Consider the following 24,460-nt stretch of genomic DNA (forward strand, 5'->3'; position numbering starts at 1 on the left):
GGTGGACTAGACTGTACATACCAGAATCAGGATATTCTTGTAACCCCTTTGCCAGTTGGCATTAAGGGGTTCTTGAATCACAATAACGTGTGCCAGTTCTGCCCCCAACAAGTTCAAGAGCATTGACTCTATACTGTAGAATCAGGGCTTGGGTGTCTGAAAGGGGTAACAGAGAGATACAGTTACTCCCAACTGAGGGCATTCTTTAGGGGCACAATTCTGCTCCTTTGGAAGCCTCCCTCTCTCTCTCAGACTGAGATCTAGGATCTTCCTGAATTCTAATCCAAGTGTGCTCACCAGTTTGATCGGTGGCCTTGGACAAGTCATTTAGCATGTCTGCCACAGGTTTTCCGTCGGTAAGTGGGACTAATTCTATTTAAGTACTGCACATGACAGTTGTGAGGAGTAACTAAAGTCTGTACAGTTCTGTAGGAGAACTAAATATTAGCATTACATGACACTGTGTACATTCTATGTTTTTATGGCCACAAGTCTGGCATGCCCACATTACCTGGCAGTTGTGGCTTGTGGCACTTGGTATAACCCAAACAGCTCATAAGAACACTTTTCAATTCTAGAGAGAAACAGGCAGGAAATCTCTGGTTCATATATACTTTAAAAAGTACTTTACAAAATCCCTCTAAGTTAATTTAAACCTTATTTTGTAATATCCTTTGTATTTTTGTGGCTTCATCTCCTTTCATTTCAGAAGTAGCGAACTTGCATTAGAACATCAATTTGCCCATCATAATTACATTGGACTGTGGCCTCCATAGAGCTGCACTAAAGTTGTTTCTTTTCATTTTGTCTAAAGAGTGTAACATTGCCGCCATAGACTTGGACCATAATTGGTTCATTTCTTTCCAAATCATCTCTTCCCAGTAGGTTGAATTATAATTTCTTGCACTCATTCCTTACTGCTAGATACATAAGCTTCAATCCAGCTCAGAAGGCAAGTTCTCAGTTCAGTACCCTCTGTGACAGGATCCCCAGGTTGCAACCTGGGACTGTACCCTCTAAACTCTCTCCACCCTGGGCTCTCTCTCACAATGCATTGCTAATGACAAGCAGAAAGCCCCTCCAGGCGCTGTGATCACTCAACACAACCACATGTTGAGCCCCACACTCAGCTATATTAGAAGATGAGCTGTGCAAATTTATTAATAATTGGTTCACCACTTCATCAATGTAAAGTGGATATACACCAGCCTTTGCAAACCTGAGCACATTTGCCACACATTAAAGGAAATGTATTGACTACAAAAGATAGTTTTTAAGTGATATTAAGTGACAGGCAAAAAGTCAGTTAATTACCAAAACAAATAAAATATAAGCACACAGTCTAAACTCTCAACCCTATTAGACTGGGCAACAAATAGACTAAGCAGTTTTTCTCACCCCACTGGATATTGCAGTCTTCTCTGTTGGAGTCTTCAGTCTTCTTCTCAGTGTCTTTGTTGCTTGCAGCATAGGTGGGGGCAGGAGAAAGGCGAAGCATGGGTCTGCTGTGTTCTGATTTATACCTTCAGTCCCATGTGCTTCGGGAACACACAAGTCCAGGCATGTCTGGGGGGCACTGCTGACTCTCCAGGCAAGGTTGAGCAATTCCCCTGGTGTGGCCTTATGCTGATGAGTCATTGAATTGTAGCTCCCTTGCTTGACAATGGTTGTTGATGGGTTGTCTGACACCCCGCGTGGGTGTTGGTTACTTTCCTTGCTGTTGCCTCTGGGGAGCTAGTATCTGGCTGATTTCCCAACTTACAGCACGTTTTAGTGACAACCATACAACACAATTCTCATAACTTCATGTGCATAATGATATACATATATGGATAGAGAAATGACTTTCAGCAGATCATAAGCTTTCCCCTGATACCTTACAAGGCATGCTTTATATGTAAGATCACGATTATATAAAAATAAGGAATACAGGGGGGTTACAGGCTGCTCCCCCACGGAACAGAATGTCACACCCGCTATATAAAAAAAAGTAGGGCACATCAGAGGAACCTGATCAACAATTTGCATGGTTAAGCATGTGGAACTGTTGTACCTGCTCCAAAGGAACCTGGAACTAAATAAGCATGGTGCCTGAATGAGATACTTATTCAAGAAGACAGGTTTCAGAGTAGCAGCCGTGTTAGTCTGTATTCGCAAAAAGAAAAGGAGTACTTGTGGCACCTTAGAGACTAACAAATTTATTTGAGCATAAGCTTTCGTGAGCTACAGCTCACTTCATCAGATGCAGCTGTAGCTCACGAAAGCTTATGCTCAAATAAATTTGTTAGTCTCTAAGATGCCACAAGTACTCCTTTTCTTTTATTCAAGAAGAGTGATCCCTCTACTTTTGGGATGAAGGAGACATTAGGATATATGCAGAATGGATGTTAGCCATTGATTTCTTTGTTTCACACTTCAGAACATTATTTTCCAATAGGGCTGTCAGACCCTGATTACTCATGAGGGCTACAGTAGCAGAAAACTGCATTCTTCTTTCTAACTGAATTGGAGCTTTAATAAAGCTATTGTATTTGACCACCAGCTTAGGAAACCGTAATGTCACACAATAAGAAAAAAATCACTAATGTTCATTGAACACAGCACTCATCTCTAGCTTCTGCCACCCTAGACAGAAGAGGAAAATTCTCTTTCTGTAATTGAAGTCTACATAATTGTATATTTAATTTTCACCTCCAGCACTTTTTCCAGTAAACTGTGTGATGTTTGCTAATTTCCTCTTAAAACCCAAGGTAATGCACACTTAAAGGGGCTGTCCTGCCTGTCAGCAGGAAAATAATTATCTGGGTTCCTTGAAAATAAAAATTTGCTTCCTCTCACTCAGATGGCTCTATTGGACCTGGGTCACCTCCCAAATACTTCCCATGCCCACAATGGTCTAAAGTGGACCTTGTAGATAGAAATATCATTACATTTTATTCTAAAATTGCTGAAGAGCAGAGGCACTGTGGCAACACACACTTTCCCTAGCCATGCCCCCAATATGTCACCTACTACAGGGACTGTAAGATATTCTTCCCTATCCAGGGACTATGCAGCAAGAATTCTTGGATCGAGAGTTAAGCTGGCTTTCCTCCTGTGGCGTTAAGCAGGAGGAATGAGGTGCTTTAAAGTTCTTTGGACTAACGCCTTACTTTTCTAGGGAAGTAAATAGGCCAGGAAATGCCCAAAGCCATGGAAATTGTTGTGTACTGTCCCTTTCTTGAAACCTAGATCTGGATCCAAATTTTATAGCTAGTCTAATCTTTATAATGGGCTGTACAGAACCCCCATTTCCAAACACCTCAAAGATTGGGGTGTTCAAAATCTGCTTCTGGATCCAGATGGTTGTGGTTTGAGATTGTCTCTAGCTACAACTGAGAATAAATCCTGGCCAAATTCACCCTTGTAGAAACTGAGGCAAACTTGTGAGTCCTGTGGAAGCCCACTTCAAATCCCCATCAAGTTCAAGAAACAGCTTGCTCTCCTGCCGGCAAGCAAAAGTTGAACCACTTTTGCTAAGATCACATAGAAGACTTAAGCTCAGCATTGCAATGCCTGACCTTAGGTGCCCTACTGCCTAATGGAAAAAACAGCTCCCAGTTAGGTGGTCAGGCTCCCTACACAATGCATGGAGAGAGTTAGGTGCCTGAGAATGGGATCCATAAAAGCCAGCATGCTGAGCAGGGAGCCACCTAAGTTACATGATAGGAAATGATGAGGAGAAAGGTGTGGCCTAAGCCTCTCTTCCCCCCAGAAAGGCATGTAGATACCTAACTCTGGGCCAGAAGGAGGCACTTCTCTGTACTTGGGATTCACAGCTGTCAAGGTTCCCTCCCCACTCTGAACTCTAGGGTACAGATGTGGGGACCAGCATGAAAGACCCCCTAATCTTATTTCTACCAGCTTAGGTTAAAAACTTCCCCAAAGCACAAATCCTTCCTTGTCGTTGGATGGGTACTGCCACCACCACAAAGTGAGTTAGACAAAGATTCAGGAAAAGGACCACTCGGTGTTCCTGTTTCCCTGAAATATCCCCCCAAGCACCTTCACCCCCTTTCCTGGAGAGCAGGGCCAGCTCTAGGATTTTTGCCGCCCCAAGCAAAAAAATTTTGGCCACCCCTGGCTTTTTTTGTGCCCCTTCGCCCCTGGCTCCGCCCCAACTCCACCCCTTCCCCAAATTCCCAGCCCTGCCTGCTCCCCCCATTGCTTCCTGCGGCTCCCGCCCCCCCCCAACCCCCACCTTAGCTCACCAGCCTGCTCCCCTGAACACGCCGCTGCTCCGCTTTTCCCCCCTCCCTCTCAGGCAAGGGAGATGCAGTGCATCCAGGGGAGCAGGCGGAGAGGAGGTGAGCAAGGGTGGGGGGGAGCGCAGGAAGTAACTGGAGGTAGAGGAACCTCTCCCTGCCCCAGCTCGCCTCCGCTCCACCACCAGTGCCTCCGCCGAGTGCGCTGCCACTCGGCTTCTTCTCCCTCCCTCCCAGGCTTGCCGTGCCAAACAGCTGTTCCGAGCACGGCAAGCCTGGGAGGGAGGGGGGAGAAGCGAAGCGGCAGCGGCACGCTCAGGGGAGCAGGTTTCTAGGGGCAGCATGGCCGGCGCCATTATACCGCCCTGAGAAATGTGCCGCCCCAAGCACCTGCTTGTTTTGCTGGTGCCTAGAGCCAGCCCTGATGGGGAGGCTTGAGAATAATCTACCAACCAAATAGGTAAACCAGATTCTTAAAAAACAGAACTTTATTATAAAGAAAAAAAAGTAAAAGAAGCACCTCTGTAAAATCAGGATGGAAGGTAACTTTACAGGGTAATCAAATTCAAAACACAGAGGATTCCCCTCTGGGCAAAACTTTAAAGTTACAAAAAAAACCCAAAACCAAACAAACAGGGATAAACCTCTCTCTTACTACAGGGAAAATTCACAAGCTAAAAACAAAAGATAATCTAATGCACCTTGCCTTATTTACTTACTCTTTTTGCAATATTGAGACTCATTTTAGGAGAAGGAGTTTTCTGACCTGATGCTTCTCTACTTCCCCAGAGAACACACAAACAAAGACCACAAACAAAGCCTTCCCCCCAGATTTGAAAGTATCTTCTTTCCTTTAGCCCTAAAAAAGGGCACACTGGATCTTATTGAGTACAATGGGCACACTGGATCTTATTGAGCACAAAGGGCACACTGGATCTTATTGAGTACAATGTTTCAGTACAGCATTAATAAAACCAAATGTCTTCAAGGAAAAATTTGATACAACTAACGATGTTACATTAGCTTTATTTCAATGTAATGAAAAAGAGCACTATAGGAAACTGCTAGTAAACACTTTATCCGGGCTTCTCTTTAGAGCGCTTCTTGGTCAATTATGCCACCATAAAATACATCACCTTCACTCTCCAAAAAACCTACTAAAAGGGACAAAAATTAGAGGACATGACTAACATGGCTACATGATTAAAGATAAATGGATGATCGTTTTTGAGTAGCAAATCATCCTGGATAAATAATAAAAGGCTTATAAATATGTATGATTATATTTCATGTTAGAAGTTCTATTTACAAGGCAAAATGCAGCAATACTTTACAAAAAGGACTATTAAGAAATAGTTTGATCCATAATAATAAGTCTCTGTGGTTCAAAGTGGTTTTGCTCTTGTCATATTAATTTTGTGTGTACATGTGCACATGCAATAAGGGTAAGTGAATACAATTAACACAATTCATCAAACAGCATTTGTGGATTATGGTCAGGCAATATAGGCAGTGTAGAGGTTAAATCACAGTTTTTCTAATGAGACTAGCAGTTTACATTCTTTCATGAGCATGGAATATTAGCAACAGCTGGGATTCTTTCATTTACAATATTCTGAAATGGATTTATTCTGCAAGGGGACATCACATTTCGCTGCAGTGAGCTCTAATAAGATAAGATATTGGCTAATATAGCAACAGCAGGAGATCAGATTAGGTGATCTTGTGGGCACACCTGGTAAAATGAAATCAGTCATAAAGTCTAGCTGCATATGAATATTGTATATATTGTGTGCAGGATTATCTGCATTAGACTGTGTATAACGCTAACTAGCTAAAAGCTCCCCTGCCCCTTCTTGAATTTACTCCTTTCATTACTTCTCCAGGAAAAGCAAAGGTTTTCATTACTAATCAGCATACCCAAAGTCGGAGTGATATGGAAATAAAGAAATAGCTCACTGATCACATGAAAAGGTTCCATGCATGGGGGGGAAAACCAGCATCCACTTAGCAAAGGAAAGTAACTGCCACATGGGCTGACACAGCTTCTGTAATGTTTGCGAAAATATTGTTCCAAGGGAAGGTGCAGATACAGAGTAAGGGGTCCCAGTTTGCACTTAATAGAAAACACTTCCCCTTGTGACAGCCCCAGATAGGTGTTAATGGATTCTGATTAATACCTTAGTTCACTGTGTGCTGAACATATGAGGCTGTATTCTGATCTCAGTAATACCAGGGTAAATTGGAGGTAGCTCAGTGTATTTTCCTCCAGTGTAACTGAGATCAGAATCTAGCCCAAGGTGCACTGGCTGCAAAGTTCAGCTACGTATTCCAATCATTTGAAGCAGAAAAAAAACTGGATTTGAAGACACTGGGACAATCTTAGTGTTGCCATCCCTCACAATTTTATTGCAAGTGACCAATCTTCACAATCTTATTGCAAGTCTCACAATATCTGGAGCTTTTCTTAAAGCCTAGCTTCTAGATCCATGTGATTAGACAAAAAGAAGTAGCGTTTTTTAAGCCCTCAGGGTTGCCGAGAAACACTTGAAAATGTGAACCCCAGTGCAACCTGCAGGCTCAGAAACCAAAGGAAAATAAAAATAACCTTTTTAAAAAATTGTGATTTTTTTTTAAGCCAAACTCAGGATTTGGGGGAGGAGAGGAGCTGTACAAGGCCACACCGCACAGAAGTCATTATTTTGAAGAGTGCACTGCCCTGCTCTCACTGGAGTGACCTCGCATGCAGGGTGTGTGTGAGGTCACACCAGCAGAGGCGAAGCATCAAGTTCTTCAAAATGGCATCCCCCATCCATGATACCAGACAAAACTGCGTCCAGTTTTGTCTCCATACTGGAAAGGGGATGCAACCATGGAAAAAGAGGGGTTTCTGGCTTAAAGTCAGATGAATGGCCTGCCTAGATGGAGGTCCTGCTCCAGATTCTGTTACCAGATCTCAATGCTGGCAGCAAAGCAGAATGTTTAGTAGCATCATGTAGCTAGAAGGGAGTTGGAAGGTCTCAGGCCTGCTGTGAGAATAGTGGCTTCCTAAAATGGTGTAAATCATACGTTCCTATTGGCATTGCTATTAGGTTTCTAATCCTCTTGTAGCCACTACAGACAAGGGGCCTGATTCTTTTCTTGCTTAAGCAAGCAAAACTCCACTGGCTTCACAGCAGTTATTCCCCACTGATGCTAGGGTGACTAGGTGTCTGGTTTTTGACCAGAACACCCAGTCGAAAAGGGAGCCTGGCGGCTCTAGCCAGCACCGATGACCAGGCCGTTAAATGTCCAGTCAGCAGTGCTGTGGGTCTAAGGCAGGCTAGTCCCTATCCGTCCTGGCTCTGCACTGCGCCCCAGAAGCGGGCAGCAACTCTGGCTCCTAGACAAGGGGGACCCACTGGGCTCCGTACGTTACCCCCGCCCTGACCACTGTCTTTGCACTCCCATTGGCCGGGAACCGTGGCACAGCGCAGAGTTAGCACAGGCAGGAAGCCTACCTTAGCCCCCGCACTGCATCACTGATTGGGAGCCGCCAGAGATAAGCCCATGCCCCAACCCCTGCCCTGAGCCCCCCCCAAACGCAGAGCCCCCTTCTGCACCCCAAACCCCTCATCCCTGGCCCCACCCCAGAGCCCACATCCCCAGATGGAGCCCTTACCCCTCCTGCACCCCAACCCAGAGCCCCCTCCCACACCCTGAACCCTGCGTCCTCAGCCCCACCCCAGAGTCTGCACCCCCCTCCTAGTGAAAGCGACGGAGGGAGGGGGAATGTAGTGGGGGGGGCAGGGCCTCAGGGAAGGGGCGGGGCTAGGGTGTTTGGTTTTGTGTAATTAGAAAGATGGCAACCCTAACTGATGCTGAACTTAGCCTCCAAGCACCTTGCCCTGGGAAACATACAACAGAGTGAGATTTTTAAATGAGTCACTGAAACGGAGTGTTGTTGCCACCGTGTTGGTCCCACACCTGAAGCAGAGCTCTGTGTAAGCCTGAAAGCTTTGTCTCTCTCTCTCACCAACAGAAGCCAGTCCAATAAAAGATATTACCTCACCCACCTTGTCTCACTGACACACACACATTTTTCATCATACCAAGAGGGAGATACTTAAAAAAAAACTACCTTAAAAGTTAATCCCAGCAGGTGAGAGATTTCCCCTTCAAATTAAAAAAGCATGTTCTGACTGAGCTGATGCTTCCTGCGGTCTTAAAGGGAGGAGAGGGGAAAGAAGAAGAAGAAGAAAAAAGGCCACTGCCACTTTAAATGACTCAGGAAGTAAAAACCAGGATGGCCTGAACTTTAAAAGTGAAAGTAGCTACTAATGTGCATTGGGCCCTGCTGCTTGGTTTAAGGGAGCAACTGAGATCCCAGCACCCTGCTCATGAAAACTAAGGGGAGTGAGGTTATTTTGGCGTGTTAAATCCCAGTTGCTCAGAAGGTGGGAGACGGAGGGGGATCAGGCCGGGAGCTCAGCCAGAAACAGGAGAGGGATTGTGGCTGGAGAAGAGGAAGCAGAGCAACTGGGCTGTTCAAGTGTCGCAGGGCAGAGAGCAGCGGGAGGCTTGTGCTGGAAGCGGGGAAGCCGCTTCCCAGCAGAGAGGCAGCAGTTATCCCCCCGAGCTGAGAGCTGCGGCAGGGAAGCGACCAGGCCGGGCAGGGGGCTGCAGCCCCAGCCAGGCCACCCCGGGAGAGGCTCGCCATGGCCTCTGAGGCGGGGGAGCGCGCCGAGGAGCTTCCCCCCGACGGCACGTGCGATGTCTGCGAGCCCGATGAAGCCAAGAGCGCGGTGGGGGTGTGCGAGGAGTGCGGCTTCTCCTTCTGCCAGCCCCACGCCGAGGAGCACGGCCACAAGTTCGCGGCCCACCGCCTGCGGGGCCCCGCCTTGGGCGGCGAGGAGCTGGGGGAAGAGGCGCCCAAGCTGGAGCGGAAGAAGTGCGAGGAGCACGGGCAGGAGCTGAGCCTGTACTGCAAGGAGCACGAGAAGATCATCTGCGTGCTGTGCGCCGTCACCGGCACCCACCGGCAGCACCAGCTTATCACCCTTGATGAAGCCTACCAGGCCATGAGGGTAAGCGCCCCCCCTCCCCTCCGTCCCTGCCTCGAGCCTCTCCAACAGGGGCAGGGCTCCTCCTGCCTTCCCCCGGTTTCTCACCGCCCTGGGACCTTCTCCTCTGCTCTGAGGGTGTCGGAGGAGGAGCTCCACTGAAGTGGCAGCATTGCACCAATGTTGTGAGTGGAGCCCCATTGCACATCCTGGGGAAACTGAGGCGCGAAGAGGGGCAGTCGCTCTCTTTGCAGGGCTGTTATGCAGTGTGTCAGTTTCAGGATCCAGTATAGCCTGCCAGAATGTGAGTGGTGGTGTTAGGCCAGACTCACTGTTACCCCATGTGTCCTCACCCCTTATGGCTCCCCATCACACTCACCCATAAACAGAAGGCTGGAAAGAGATGGCGAAAGAAGGGGCTTTAGAGCAGGCCCAAGGTACTTCTTTAGGATGGTGTAATCTCATGTCTGCCCCATACCAGTGCAAGAGACAGTCCACGCTCATAGATTGGGTGTTGGTTGCCTGAGACGGTCCTGCACTCCAGCAGTTCCCCATTGCCACAAGCTCCTTTGGGACTATGGCATTAGGGGATGTAAAATAGGTTAATGCTCAGGACTGCAGTATTCTGCATCGGAAGCTGAACTGGCCCCTGGTACTCCTGAACAAGGGAGGCACAAGCAACCTCCCCTTCACCTTTGTGTCAGTATAGAGGTTAATTCCCCTGATGATACCCAGGAGTTCATAGGCCATCATGGGCTTGATTTTCCTCTTGCACAAGTTGACACTGGAGTAATGCCACTGATGCCAGTGAAGTTGCTTTTCAATCCCATCAGAACCTCAAGAGAGTAAGGCCTCTATCTTTTTGTCTTTACAGTGCACCCAGGAAACAGACATAACCAAATTCTCTATTGCGTATTGCTGCTTACAATCCAAATATAAGTCACAGCCAACTTTTGCAGTGTCGAGTTGTGAAGCTTTCATTTGGACCCATCAGTAGGCTGCATATTGGAAGCATGGTTGTTAATGCACTCTAAGGCCTGATCCATGCTGCAAAGTTTTATCAGTAAAACTTGCCTTCTGTTGGCACACAGGCTGTATGCAGTGTGGTCCTTCTTAGAGATCCTAGGGAGGTTTTGTCTTTCAGCATGTCCATGCCTGCCCCAAAGGGATGGTTTGTGGTGTCTTTAATATCCTTGGCAAAGCAATAATTTCTGGGATGTTTTTCCACATACTGGCATCACATCTGACCTGCCCTTCCTCTGATGAGGGCATTTTCTATACTGAAATGAAGTGAGTTAGAAAAGAAATCCCAGGGTCTGTCACTGCAGACTCAAAAAGCAACCAGCCAGACCAAGGTTCTTTTTTCTGCTTCTGTGTTATTTGGGGTAGCTACAGGGTCATGTGTGAGTTGGCCCCAGGGAGTTATCAATAGACTGCTTCTTTCTCCATCTCTTCCCACCCTTCTGTTTATGGGTGAGTATGATGGGCAGTCATAAGGGGAGAGGACACATGAGACAAGAATCAAGAAAGAAGGGAGGGGGAAGAAAACATACATGGCCTAGAGAGTAGGGAAAGAGACCTGGTGAGATGGCAGCAACAGTGCTGGGGCATTGGCATGTGAGGACATTGGTGGTTGGTTACCTTTCTCTATCAGTTGTAAAGAGCATCTCCAATGGTGGGACAAAACATAGGAACTATGCAATAAAATCCATAGGCAAGCAGCTCTCAGTAAATGTAATATTGCTGGGTTTCCTTGGGACAACTGTTTGTCCTCCCCTCCTGTATTCTATCTGTCTGCTCCAGTCTGATGTTTAGGGAGGCTATTGACATGTATAAGCCTCTTATTCTCTGAAGTGGGAAATTCTTGCATATTTCAGTGGCCTGCTGTTGCAGTGTGCCCTGGCAAATCAAGACACAGCTGGTAGTTTAATTTTAGGCCTCCCTTCCAGCCTTCGTGATTGTTTTTCTGCAATCCCCTGAAAAGTGCTGCTCCGTCTCTTAGGAAGTGTGGGAGTTTTTAAAGACATGGTGTTAATTTTCTAAGTATCAAAATAGAAAGGAGGGAAAATACACAGACGTGCTGCTTCCTTTGTTCACTGCAGATTTATTTGCTCCATTAACAGGCAAAATGACTAGCTAAAGGACTGATAGCTCCTCTGGGTACATCTACACTACAGCTAGGAGCTTAGAGGGTCGAGTGGGCTGGAGATCCCGAGCTCCAGCCCACGCTGCTATTTTAAGTGTGCTAACACAAGCTCTGCTAGCTCAAATCCATCTACCCAGGCTGAGAGGCTTGCTCCCTGCTGCAGTGTAGACATACCTTCGGCCTACCCTGCTGTTGCCTTTCAGCTGCACGTTTCTGAAGCCTTCTCCCATAGTTCCATAAAGCATGGACTGGATGATTCAGGGGAATTGGTAGTAAGATATTAAAAGCCTCTGAGTTGTATCCAACTCATTAGTTGCTGCTGTTGATTAGCTGAGAGTTTCTACCATCTGATGGCTGCTGGGTGGCCTGTGTGAAATACGTTTGTTGGCTCATTCCAGTCTCACAGTCTAAATCATAAATATTGCTTGTGCCCATAGCGCTGTTGTTGGCAGTCTCAGCAGAAGGGCCACTGAGAGCAGGCTCCTCTCCAACTCCTAGAGTTGGTCTCTTTGATCTGGGTTGCAGCCCATGGGGAAAGCTTGTCTGGCTGCTTTCCTTGCATTGCCTGTTTTCTGTCTCACGTTGGGACTTCAGTCTCCAGGGCTGTCAAGACAGCTCCTGTTCTAAGCACTAAATTCACATGCACAATGTTTTCTTGAAGAGGTGGGTGGGGGAGAGATCTACAAATTCTGCAGGAATGCTTCCAAGCCCATACGTGTTTCAGTAGTGTCGTTTCAGTGTCTCAGATTGTTATTGTGCTTCCCTTAGAAGAAGTGAAAGCTTCTGTAACAAAGACTCCATTAGCTGCAATCCATCCACAATCCATCCATTCGCAGAGGTGAAGGGGCTGGATAACAGACTGAAATCTTGTTCTTGTTTGTCAAAGTCCTTCTTTGGCTAAGGGTTCCGAGTCCCAGAAAATTAAAGATGGGCCTGACCTGCTAAATTGGAATCTGAATCCAAGCATTGCCAGTGTTGGAGGAGGTGAAGGGTGGTGCTTCTGTTAATGAATTTTTGGTTTGAAAGAGAAGTATATGGTCTGACCCCTGGAGAGAACCTTATGTTTTTTTGAAATTGGTATTGGATTTTCTTTTGGCGCTTGAGTAGTTGCTGATTAGAACAAGGCAAGTAATGCAACAGGATTAATGAATGCCCATTTCATTGAGGGACTTATTTCAGATGTGCTGAACACCCATAGCTTCCAGTGACTTGAACTGGAGCTGTGGGTCCTTAGCATCTCTTTAAAAACAAGGGGTGGGATCCTTCCCCCTGCCCCCTCCATTCCAGCTCCTTTGTTCAGGGTAAAAAGGCTGAAATGGTGTAAGAGGCTCTAAAAGCCCCAGATCAGGAAGGGACAGGTCTGGGGCAGGTATTTTGGAGACAGCCATAAGGAGTCCTTGAGAGTTAGCCTTCACAAGCCCTGGCATTGGGGGCAGGGGTGACAGGGTGTGTTGCAGCAAGCAGACAGTTTTGGGCAGTGTTGCCAATTTAGCAAATTTGTTGCTAATCTAGCATCTTTTTAGGTCTTCAAAAGATTTTTTTCAGGCTTTCCTGCACCAAGTCTCTGAACAGTGACTTTTATAAATAAATTTGTGGATACTCTGGTGACACTTGCTTTTGCCCATGCTCAGGGAGTGAGCTTCAGTTCCGGTCAGGCCTTGCTTGGAGTTGGAAGCACCTGTCCATGCGCACTTCAGCGGTGTCAGAATTTGGCAGGAGGGGAGCGAGGGGAAATGCAGTGACACCAGTTGCTCCTTGCATACCTGTAGGCAGCGGCAAGCAGCTGCTGCAGTCTGACCTGTTGTCACTCAGGACCCAGCTGTGTGGAGGAAGGAGCCTCTGGCTGCAAATGGTCCCACTGGGCTCAGCAGGGAAGAGACTCTCAGCACTGAGCTACCTGCCTCCCCCACCTCTTGCAGGCACTTACTATGAAGCACCTTGCATTCCTCTAGACACGCAGCACCCACCAGCCCCTGGCATCCCCCAGACACCCAGCACACATCAATTCCCCCTCAGACGTTGATCACCCACAGCCCTTTACAAAGGGTCATTTACGATGAATGTGGAATCAACATCATCTCAACACAACAACCAAATACAACTCGAATAGATCCTGAATCCTCTGCTGTGCAGCTGCGAAACATGGACATTATGTTGCTCAGACTGGACAAAGCTGGAGGCTTTCCACACAAAATGCCAACATCATATATTGGGCATAAAGTGGAATGACTTTCTTTGTAATGCAGATGTTTACAGTTGCTCCAGTCTATAGACTACTGGGGCCATTGTCCATAACCGGCATTTTACGCTTTTCAGACATATCGCCAGAATGCCACAAGGCATTCCAGCAAACTCCATTTTCTGGGTGGCTCATAACATCCGGGATATAATTCCACTAACTGAGGGGTGGATGCGACCCAGAGACAGACCCCCCCCTATTACATGGGTGCATCAAGTCTGTTCCAACATTGAACTTTCAGTTGGTTAAGCCCTTGCGGCCACACAGGAATGGACCAAATGGTGAACGAGTGGTACGGCAGATTGTTCGGCTAAGTATTGAAGAAGAAGAAGCACCACCTGTTTAGCGGCCTTACCATCTCCTACACAGAATCTCTTGTCAGTCTGTCGGCCTTGTGCTACCCATATGCTTCCCCAGAGCTCTGCCCACCCTCCGGCACTTCACCCAGAACACTTACATCTTGTTACAATATATCTGAAAGGGGAAACCTTTGCAGGAGAACAGTCGGGTCCTTTTGTTGAAAAGGACAGTTCTATCTCTGCAGCCATGTGGAAGAAAGGCAATTGGTAGTCTTGATGCCTGTATTCACTTTATTTAAAATTCAGTTTTAATTATTTTAAAACTCCAATGAATGCATCTGTAGCTGTCCTAATGTTTACCACATCTATCAGAGAAGCAGCCTTTTTCTTTTTAGCTTTTATACTTGTGGATTTTTATTTCAAATTGCATGCTACAGTAGCATTCAAAAGTGTGACATTTACAACTGACTCCGCCACAAGTTGAATAAAACCCATACTGAATCGTTCAGGGGCACACTGATGTAATTCATATGTTGATCACCTTTTTCCAAAAATTACAAAAAGAAACAAGGAGAGAGGAAATATTTCATTAAAATGTGTCCCTGCAAACAAATCTATAAAGCTTTACCAAGTAGCAAGACATTTCAGTCATGTTTCAAAGTAGCAGCCGTGTTAATCTGTATCTGCAAAAAGAACAGGAGTACTTGTGGCACCTTAGAGACTAACAAATTTATTAGAGCATAAGGTTTCGTGGGCTACAGCTCACTTCATTGGATGCATAGAATGGAACATAGAGTAAGAAGATATATATATATACATACAGATAAGTTGGAAGTTGCCATACAAACTGTGAGAGGCTAATGTTGGTTACAAGACTTCTCCTGTTTAGGAAAAGATGGAGGGGCCACCCTCGCTGAAGTCCATGACCTCACTAGCAGTGGAGTCAGGCATCAAATCCAGAAAGTAGTGTGGAGGTGGGGCTTCTTTGTACCATGTGATGACAGCAGCCAATAGAAAACGATCACCCGGATAGCCACAGTCCGATAAAATACAGGCTCTTGGGAGTTTAGAGAGTTTTTTGCTCCATCTGGAGACTTTTCAAGGTCCAGATGGTGACTTCCACTGAGTGGTGGTTGCAACACTGACCCAGAGCACAGCCCCTGGAGGTTGCCATAACTTAGGCTTTTAGCCATCTGAGCCCTGACCCCGTCTCTTCTTGGGCAGCATAGAATCACACCCCTGGCACATGGTTTTCTTCTTTTAAATTTTTTTTATTCCAAAGTTCACAGACTAAATTAACTGCATACGCTCCTGGTTCATATTTACCCACATCTAACCATGTTGCTCCCATCTCTATTACAGATAAAGATACTGAGTGCAATTTTAATTTCCTTAGAGCACTGTTTCTTGAAATGAACTAGCAATTTCTCATTGTTCATCCTGCTTCTTACTGAGTTCCTAGCAGGGTGTCTATATCTAACTTCACCTGCTATAGAAGTTCTGTCCCGCAGGATACTGAGTGCTCTGGACTCAGTGAAATCAGTGAGCATTGAGATTTCTCTGTACCCTTATTTGTGCAATGGTAGGCCTGCAGTACTAAGGATGTAATCAATCTGCTTCAGTCAGGTGGGTGGAGGGATAAAGTTGGTTAGGTTTTTGCAAACTTCAAATTGCTGGCTGTACTCCTGTATCCACAGTGGAGAGAGAATCTTTAATGGGTAAGAAACATTTTTAGCAGTGGCTTGGATTGTCCTAGTTTTAGAATGTGTGTGTTCAGACTCAACTCTCCTTTCCAAAAGAGCATGCTCCAAATAATGGCATCGATACCTTGTGAACAGGTGAGAATAACCAGCCTTGTATGACTTCAAAAGTCATACTCTGATAGCTTATTTATCCAAAATATTTTGGATGATGTTTTAATGCTATGGAAGAGCCACATGGCAAGTGAAACGAAAGACTCAGGAAATGCCCTAAGCTGATCCTAGTCTCTGAACTAGGATCATAGGAGCTACTGTGGAGGATCTAGAGCACAGAAGTTTACATCAGATGGAACATGCTCACATCTCTCTGCTTTGACATTTAATGTCTTTTGAGAGGGAAAATGCTCTTTTTTTCTGTCTCTGGGTGCGTGATAAGGATCATTGGGATGCTGCTTGCATTGTTTAAATCACTCTGCCTTCTGTCTCGTGTCAGACTAGTCCTTCAGGACGCTTGCCATTGGTACCTCATTGGAAAAACTTCTATTTGGAAACAATCCTGCTTATACCATATTTTAATAGTTTATTTGGTTGATTACTTGGAGCACTTGTATACAAATAAGATCTTTGTTGCTTTTGATTTTTGTCTGTTCCTGCTGCTTGTGCCTCCTTTGAAATCCTAATTGTTAGGGGGCTTATTCCTTCACCCACTTCCTTCCCTGGTCCTTCTCTCATGAACAGAGAGCAACAATACCTGAAGTCCAAAGGTGCAAACAATTCAATGTTTATTGGGGTGAACTTCCAGCGAGCATGATTCCAGTTTCCTTCCTTAGTGTCCCTCTTCCCAGCTCTGACACCACAGAGGCTTACCTGTGTCCCTGTTCCCATTTCCCCCTTTTGCTAAACATGATTCCAATTTCCCCTCCCCCATTCCCTGTTCCCATTTCCCACCCATGCACACACTCACTTCCTGATTGACTGCAGATTGTATAGTAAAACTTGAGATCTGCTTAGCTATACCTTAACCAATCATTTTCCTGAAATTTAACTAACCAATCCTAACATATTGTAACATGATTATGTAACCAATCATATCCCACCACCTTAATTAGTTTACACCCAGCAAGATTAATTATACAGCAGACAGGAACAATCATAGAACCAGACAGAGATTATACAGACAAACAATAGCAAAGTGGGGAACTATAGTGACAAAACAATACAGAAGTGAGGATTTCACATCCCAGCTATTGATAAGTGAGTTTTTGCCAGACAGGATGCTATCCGATGAAGTGAGCTGTAGCTCACGAAAGCTTATGCTCAAATAAATTTGTTAGTCTCTAAGGTGCCACAAGTACTCCTTTTCTTTTAGCGAATACAGACTAACACGGCTGCTACTCTGAAACCTATCAAACTAAGTTTCCTTTTACATCTTCTAGGCACTTCCCTTTCTCTGGAGGCAATAGGCATTATCAGGACAGGATTGTATTCCTAACAGCCCAATAGCACCTTATTTCAATGTGACTAGTTTGGAATGTGAGGATGTGACCGGTCGCTTCCCAGTTTATGGCTGCCTCTGCTGCTTAGCCAAAGGCCTTAGCCTAAGAATAGGGCCTCAGACTGTCACAGTAAGAGAAGGACCTTACACTGGCAGACAGTGATTTTGATTCTTTCTTTTATACCTAGCTAAGTGATAAGAATACACCTAAATTCTTAGAGTCTAGGCCTTTACAGACAGGCCTGAATATCTATATCCTAACACTAATCTGAACGTGTGATGTCCTAATTGATTGCTCAAGGAACAGAGGATACGATGCCTGGAAACTGACTGGGGCTATATGAACACCTTAATTAGGTAGGCTTCAATGAGGAATAAGCAATAGAAGCAGATGACATTGTCAACACAGTATTTCTGTTTTGATGCAGCTGTCCCAAGTAATACTTACTTTTTTTTAAAGGAAGACATCGGAAACATTCACTATAAGCAGAATCATCCTGAAATGGAGGGGTACATTTTGGGCTAAGGGACAGACCATGATGGATAGAATGGGAGCAGTTCAGAGGGGCTCCTCAGCAGCAATTACTGAAGAAATCCTGGCTGGTTCACCAGGGATACTTTCAGGAAGCAAAAGTTGCATCACTGTTGCCACACCTTTTGAAAGAAGCCATTGCCCTTTGCAGAGGCCCAGCCTTCAGCTAAATCACTCCAGCCCTTGCCTCATCTTTTCCCATTTTAGAGCATTATCAAACCTCAGGAGCAACAGATGGGGTTTGAGAACTGGAAGATTGGGATTGTGGCTAGCCCTTGCATAAAACTGCACTGTTCCTAGGCTAGGGATTGAACTGGGGGGAGGAAGGAGTGCTATCCTCCCAAACACTGCCCACAAACCAAGCCTTGTCCATTTTGAGACAGAGTGCAAAACGAAATAGACCAACCCTCCCCCCCCCCCCTCCCATTTTCAGCTATTCTGGGTTTGGCTCAGTGATGTTTGCATATGTCTTTCCATTGTACAGAAGGAGCAGTGGGAACAGCACCCCACAGGACATGGCCACATTGGGTTTGTCTACACTGCAGCTGGGAGTGAGCCTCCCAACCCAGGAAGACAGATTTATGCTGGCAGGGCTCAAAGTAGTGCATTGAAAGCATCAGTGTGGACACTATGGCTCTGGTGGAAACTTGGGCTAGCTGCATGAGCTCAGATCCAGGGAGTCGGTTATGGCACCCGAGCTGCAACGTCTCGCTGCTATTTTTGCGCTCTAGCTCAAGCCCTGTTAGCATAAGTCCATCCAGAGATGGCTGATACCTGCTAATGGGTGTGGAGGGGTAGGAGGCACAATTTAAAGGTCCCCTCCAACAGCTTGAGTCATGCGTCCCCCTCTTCCCTCAGTGGCCCCTCCCTGCAGCTTTCAGGTGTTTGCTGCTACTTCTCCCTGTGAAGCTAAAGCAACGCCCCCTCCCTGCAGCCCCCAGCTGTTTGCTGGTGCCTCTCCCCATGGTTGTAGCTTGCCAGCTCCAGGAGCTGCTGCCCGAGGAGGAGGCCTGGCTGGCAAATGCTGGCATAAATCTGTGGGGGGCACGTCGCCCCCCCCCCCCACGCATCATCTCTGAGTCCATCTACCCAGGCTGGAAGGCTCTCTCCCAGCTGCAGTGTAGACAAACCCAGTGTGGCCCAACTACAATATGGCTCTTCCTTGGGGGGGGGGGGGGTTGGACCGCACCCCCAGTCATGGTTGGACTCAGTTGGTTTGTTGGCTCTTGCTTGTGGGGCTCTTGGTTACTGCCTGTGCTGTTTTTCCTGTGTGCTTTGGGGGTGCTACTTCTGCCCCCGCAAGCAGGCAGTAAGAATTGTTGGCACTGTATTTCTGACTAGCAGTGGTGTCTGTCAGCTGGAGGTATCAGAGGCTCTAGGTTGTGGTGTGTCTGTCTGTCTCTCTTTTTCTCTTGGCTTTTGAGCCCAGTCATGTATTTGTATTTTGTGCCAGGGCCCCTCTGACCAGTGGTACTGGTGACAACACAGGGTGGTCGCTGAGGAGACGAGGAAAAATTCAAAATGGCAACTGGCAACAAAAGGTCCTGGCTTGCTATGCAACTACAAGCATTTCTTGCACTGGAGTTGTGGGTAGCCTCTGCAGAGATGGACAATGGGGCTTACTTGCTTTCTTTTATCCCTTCTGTGCTGGTATAATAGAATGTTTTCCATGAGGTGTCAGTATTCTGATAGCTGCTGTAGATAGGTCTGACCCATGTCTTGGAGAAAACTGCCTTAAGATTGCTGTTTAACTCTTGTATTTGTCACTGCGATCATTCTCTGCAAAAAGTAAAATTACACTTATTTGAGAGGAACAGTTGAAGCAAAGGAAATGAATATTCCAGGGATTCCATAAGTGCCTATCACTTCACTTCTCTCTCCTGAAGTATGAACTCTTGATTGCTTCCTTAATTAGTTCTTTCCTTTTTTAATCTCTCTCTCTGCTCCAATTTATAAATGGATATACAAAAAGTGCAAGATTAAATTATCAGGCAGCCAGTGCCCATGATAGAATATAAATGTTACATGGACCCAGGCCACCCATTCTTGCAGATCCTCAGTAAGAGCCTTATCCTGTAAAGTGCTGAGTGCCTCCTGCAAGTCACTGACCCATTGGCTTTAGTAGTAATTGAGAGGCAATGAGCATCTTCTAGGATTGGACCCTAATTCAGTGAACATGGGTGCAGCTGAGCCACGAGACGAAGCAATGAATGAGTCAGCCTGTGCAATTGCATTTAATTTTCATTCCAATAGTTTTCCCAGCTCACTTGGCGGCTTTTTTTTTTCTTCCCCTCGTGCCTTTTGCCTGAACAAAAATAGTCCGAGAAGAGCAGGCAAATGTATTCATGGGCTCACTGCAACATGGCTGATAGAATTAGCTGAAAAATTGCTGCCTCCCATTGTCCTGTGAAAATCCTTCTTGTGCTTGGTAGAGTTAAAACGAGTACTGTTTAGTGACCTCTGTCCTCCCTTTCTTGTAGAATAGAGAACCCGTTGACTTGAAGGTGGCCATGCTGGAGATGGTGGAAAGGTTAAAGTTCAAGTGTGCAGACCCTAAAGTAAGTTACTGAAATGATTGTTTGTTTGTTTTGAATGTGCGCGCTCTTTCGCCTTTCATTCTCCTTGAGCTAAGTGCAGTATATTGTTAATGACTATCTGAATCGTACATTGAGATCTAATTAAGCATGTCAGTCAAAACACAGAAAGCAGACTTCTGTTATGCCTAGTGATATGTCATATATTTTCCCCTTCTATTTTATGACTTTGAACATACAATCATTAATTGTTTTCCCTCAACTGCAAACAAGTGTGTTGTTAATTTCCTTTGCAGTAGCACTTACCTTAGAGGCCCACACCCACTCTAAAATCAGTGTAGCTAAACGAACTGTGAAAGGTCCACAACAAGCTGTACTGTTGCTAAGGTGGCACCAGAGAAACATGATCTATTGGGGGAAACTAGGACAACAGTCTTCCTTCTGTCATCCAAGTGGAGATGATAACCAAGAGAATGTGCTAAGGCTCCCCATCACAAGGAATCTTGTCAGAAGATGTAAAGGTGACAGTCTTCCTGGGAAAACAGACCTCCTGGAAAGAGAAGGGAAGGTATAACCTTTCAAGTGTACGTATTCCAGTGCAGAGTCGGGGAGTGGACTAAGAACTACCTACTGGTATACACTGTTATTAACATGGACTCCCACTTGCTAGCCAAAACACTGCAATGGAAGTGGCATCTGCAAAGCTTCATTTGAGGGCCTGGGAGTGGTGGTCAGAAGGGGAAGCCACAAACGGGAATTATCATTGACAAACAACTCAGCAGGAGAGAGGAAAGAGGGCTTCTACTTCTCAACATTGTGGAAAGTATAAGGCATACTACATCAGCAAAATTGAGGCTAAAGTGGTTTATACAAGTGCTGGGAGCTATTCTCCTCTTGGAGGTGGCTTTATTACAGTGCTGGAACCGCGACTACACAGCCACAGATGCCACAGCAGCGCTTTAACGTCAGCTGTGTAGACATACCCTTAGACCAGCTATCAGGAAAAACTTCCAAGTGGCAAGATCTATTAGATTATGGAGGAGTCTCCTAAGGGAAGTTGCAGCAAGTCCCATTGCTTGATGTATTGAAAACACAATGGGACAAAATAGTAGCATAACAAAGGTGCCGTAATATATAGAGTACAGTAGAACCAGTCAGTTACCAACACTAGAGTTACGAACTTGCCAGTCAATCACACACCTCATTTGGAACCAGAAGTACACAATCAGACAGAAGCAGAGACCCCCCCCCCCCCAAAAAAAAAGGGAGGCGGGGGGGAATAAAGCACAGTACTGTGTTAAATGTAAACTACTAAAAATATAAAGGGAGAGCAGCATTTTTGTTCTGCATAGTTAGATTTCAAAGCTGTATTAAGTCAATGTTCAGTTATAAACTTCTGAAAGAACCATAACATTTTGTTCAGCATTACGAACATTTCAGAGTTACAAACAACCTCCATTCCCAAGATGTTTGTAACTCTGAGGTTCTACTGTAGGTGACTGGGTAGATCTTCCTTATCTCTTATCCTGTGCACTTATATTCTCTTGAAGTTTCCTGATTGTTTCCATATTTCCCTGCAGTTGCTAAATCATGTATTTACTTATTTGTAAGTACTTCCAGGGTTTGCATAGTGTGTGGTAATTGTATTCTGCTTGCTCCATACTAAGGGGTGTTCAGTACTGGAATTCCAAAATGAGCTGGAGGAAAGTTGTGATCAAATGGACACTGAGTATACCGTACAAGATCATGGACTGTAATGTAACAAATTTTCTACTAACACCCAAATATCACATTAACTGGGCTTTGGTACAGTATCTGGGGTGGCTAACTGCCCCCCTCCATTGTGGCCAACATCTATTTTTCCTTCTATAATGGACTATTTTTGTGACCTGAGATTTTTTTTTTTTTTCCTTTCCCCTGCTGTAATTCTCCTGGAACATCTGCTTGAACCAGAAACAAACGGCAGTTCATTCTCTGGATACTGCGTCGTTGCCTGAATGCTCTGGCCCAGAAATCATCCAGCACTTTGTTCCTGTAGCGTTTTTTCCCTCTAGCACTACAAGACTTGATTAATCCAAATGTTGAAGTCCCGCAGGCACTGTAGTTATTTTTAGCTTTAGAGCTCTGCAAAAGGTGAATGAAGATTTATGATTTCATCTAATATAAATCTAGCAGCTCTTCCCTTCCCTGCTAGGACTCGGATGGATTCCAGCAACCTCCTCCCCTCTCTTAAATAGCCTTTTATTTCTTTAATTAAAAAGTTGAGAAGGGCCAGAGACTCCTTCAAGGTCCTAAGGCGCATGGATGAAATAGGTAAACATATAATGTTAGGAATTTCTGCATATGGCTGCTTTCTTTTGGGAATTATAAATTGGCTTTTGCAAACACCCATTTATTTTGTGCATTGGTTCAATGTCTTGAGGGTGGGAGGAAGAGGAGGCTGGAGTGGTGAGAGACTGATTAGGCTAGTGATGAACCTTAAAAAGTTTGGAGATCCATTTTGGACGCTTACCTAAAGTTCTAAGGATCACTTATTTGAATATCTCCTTAAGAATGGCCTCCATCTTTACGCCACCTTTCCATTTCCCTATGTACTTCATCTTTTACAGTTGGCTTTCAGAGACGCTGACTCTTATTCTGAGGTGATAAACCTTAGAACAGGGGTCGGCAACCTTTCAGAAGTGGTGTGCCGAGTCTTCATTTATTCACCTTAATTTAAGATTTTGCGTGCCAGTAATTCATTTTAATGTTTTTTAGAAGATCTGTCTTTATAAGTCTATATATTATATAACTAAACTATTGTCGTATGTAAAGTAAACAAGGTTTTCAAAATGTTTAAGAAGCTTCATTTAAAATTAAATTTAAAATGCTGATCTTCTGCCGCCGGCCTGCTCAGCCCGCTGCCAGCCTGGGGTTCCGTTCACTTAAGCCGGCAGCAGGCTGGGTGGGGCCTGCGGCCAGGACCCTGGCTGGCAAGGGGCTGGCAGCCAGAACCCTAGACCAGTAGCGGGCTGAGAGGAGCTGGCAGCCAGGACCCCAGACTGTATAGCTCAGCCCGCTGCCAGTCTGGGGTCCTGGCCCTGCCCACACAGAGTGGGTACCTACCTTTTCCCTGGTTCTAGCCCATTCTCTTCCTCTCTCTCTGCACTGAGCACAGGGCTGGGGGTGAAGGAGCAGGCTGGGGGTTGGGGTGTAGGGTCTGGCCAGGAGCTAGAATGAGGGAGGGGGCTCAGTGTTGTGGCGGGAGGTTTGGATGTGGAGTGCTTACCTGGGCAGCTCCCATTTGGTGCGAGGGGTGCAGATGAGAATGTGGGGAGAGGGGTAGGAGCTCCCGTTTGGAGCTCAGGGTCAGAGTGGGGAATGTGGGAGGTGCAGGGGTCAGGGCAGAGGGCTGGGGGTGTGGGCTAGGGTCCTGGGGTTGCTCCCAGCCCCCTGCCCAGAGCGGCTCACGGCAGGGGGCTGGAGGGGATATGCCCTGATTCCACTCCACGGCCCCTTCCCCCCCCTTCTCCGCCTCCTCCCTGGAGCAGCGCGCATGTGCTACGGCTCCACTCCTTCCCCTCCCTCGCAAGGGCCATCAGCTGATGGGCAGCAGGGAGGGAGCGGAGGAGGGGCAGGAACCCAGCATGCTCAGGGAAGAGGCGGGGGAGAGGGGAGCTTGCCTGCCCTGCAGCAGCAGCCGGCAGGACCAAGCTTCTTCACCCTGCCCCTGCGGGGGCGGAGAAGACCGGGCTGGGGCGGGCAGGATTTTTAATGGCTCGCTGCTGCCTGCTGGGGTCCCGGCCTGGGTTCGGCAGCAGCCTGAGCGGGGCCGGTGGCTGGGACCCAGCAGGCAGCAGCGTGCCATTAAAAATCGGCTCGTGTGTCATCTTTGGCACGCATGCCATAGGTTGCTGACCCCTGCCTTAGAACGTAAGAATGGCCATATTGGGTCAAACAAATGGTCCATCTAGCCCAGTATCCCATCCTCTGACAGCAGCCAACACCAGATGCTCAAAAGGAATGAACAGAACAGGGCAACCATCAAACGATCCATCCCCTGTCATCCAGGGTGTCCTTAGGCAGCCAGACGCCTAGGGACAAGCTGGTCCTGGAACCCTTGTGGGTTCCAGGACCAGCTGTTCCAAGAAACAGTCATTAATGGTGTCTAGAAACGTTAAATCTGCATCCTGCCCTGAGGTGACATGTACCCAGTCAATATGAGGGTAGTTGAAATCAGCCATTATTAT

The 24,460-nt window shown here is 46.3% G+C and overlaps 1 protein-coding gene across 1 annotated transcript in view; it reads left to right on the plus strand.

Annotated features, from left to right (window-relative positions):
- The first annotated feature begins 8,535 nt into the window (after positions 1–8,535).
- Positions 8,536–24,460, plus strand: part of TRIM44 (tripartite motif containing 44) — a 96,485-nt gene continuing 80,560 nt past the window's right edge. The window contains exons 1-2 of the mRNA XM_074955279.1: positions 8,536–9,310; positions 20,178–20,255. Of these exons, the coding sequence (XP_074811380.1) occupies positions 8,942–9,310; positions 20,178–20,255 (447 nt within the window). The 5' untranslated portion in view covers positions 8,536–8,941. The remainder of the gene's footprint in view (positions 9,311–20,177; positions 20,256–24,460) is intronic.

Source organism: Natator depressus, chromosome 6 (assembly GCF_965152275.1).
Source record: "Natator depressus isolate rNatDep1 chromosome 6, rNatDep2.hap1, whole genome shotgun sequence".
NCBI classification, from domain to species: domain Eukaryota; kingdom Metazoa; phylum Chordata; order Testudines; family Cheloniidae; genus Natator; species Natator depressus.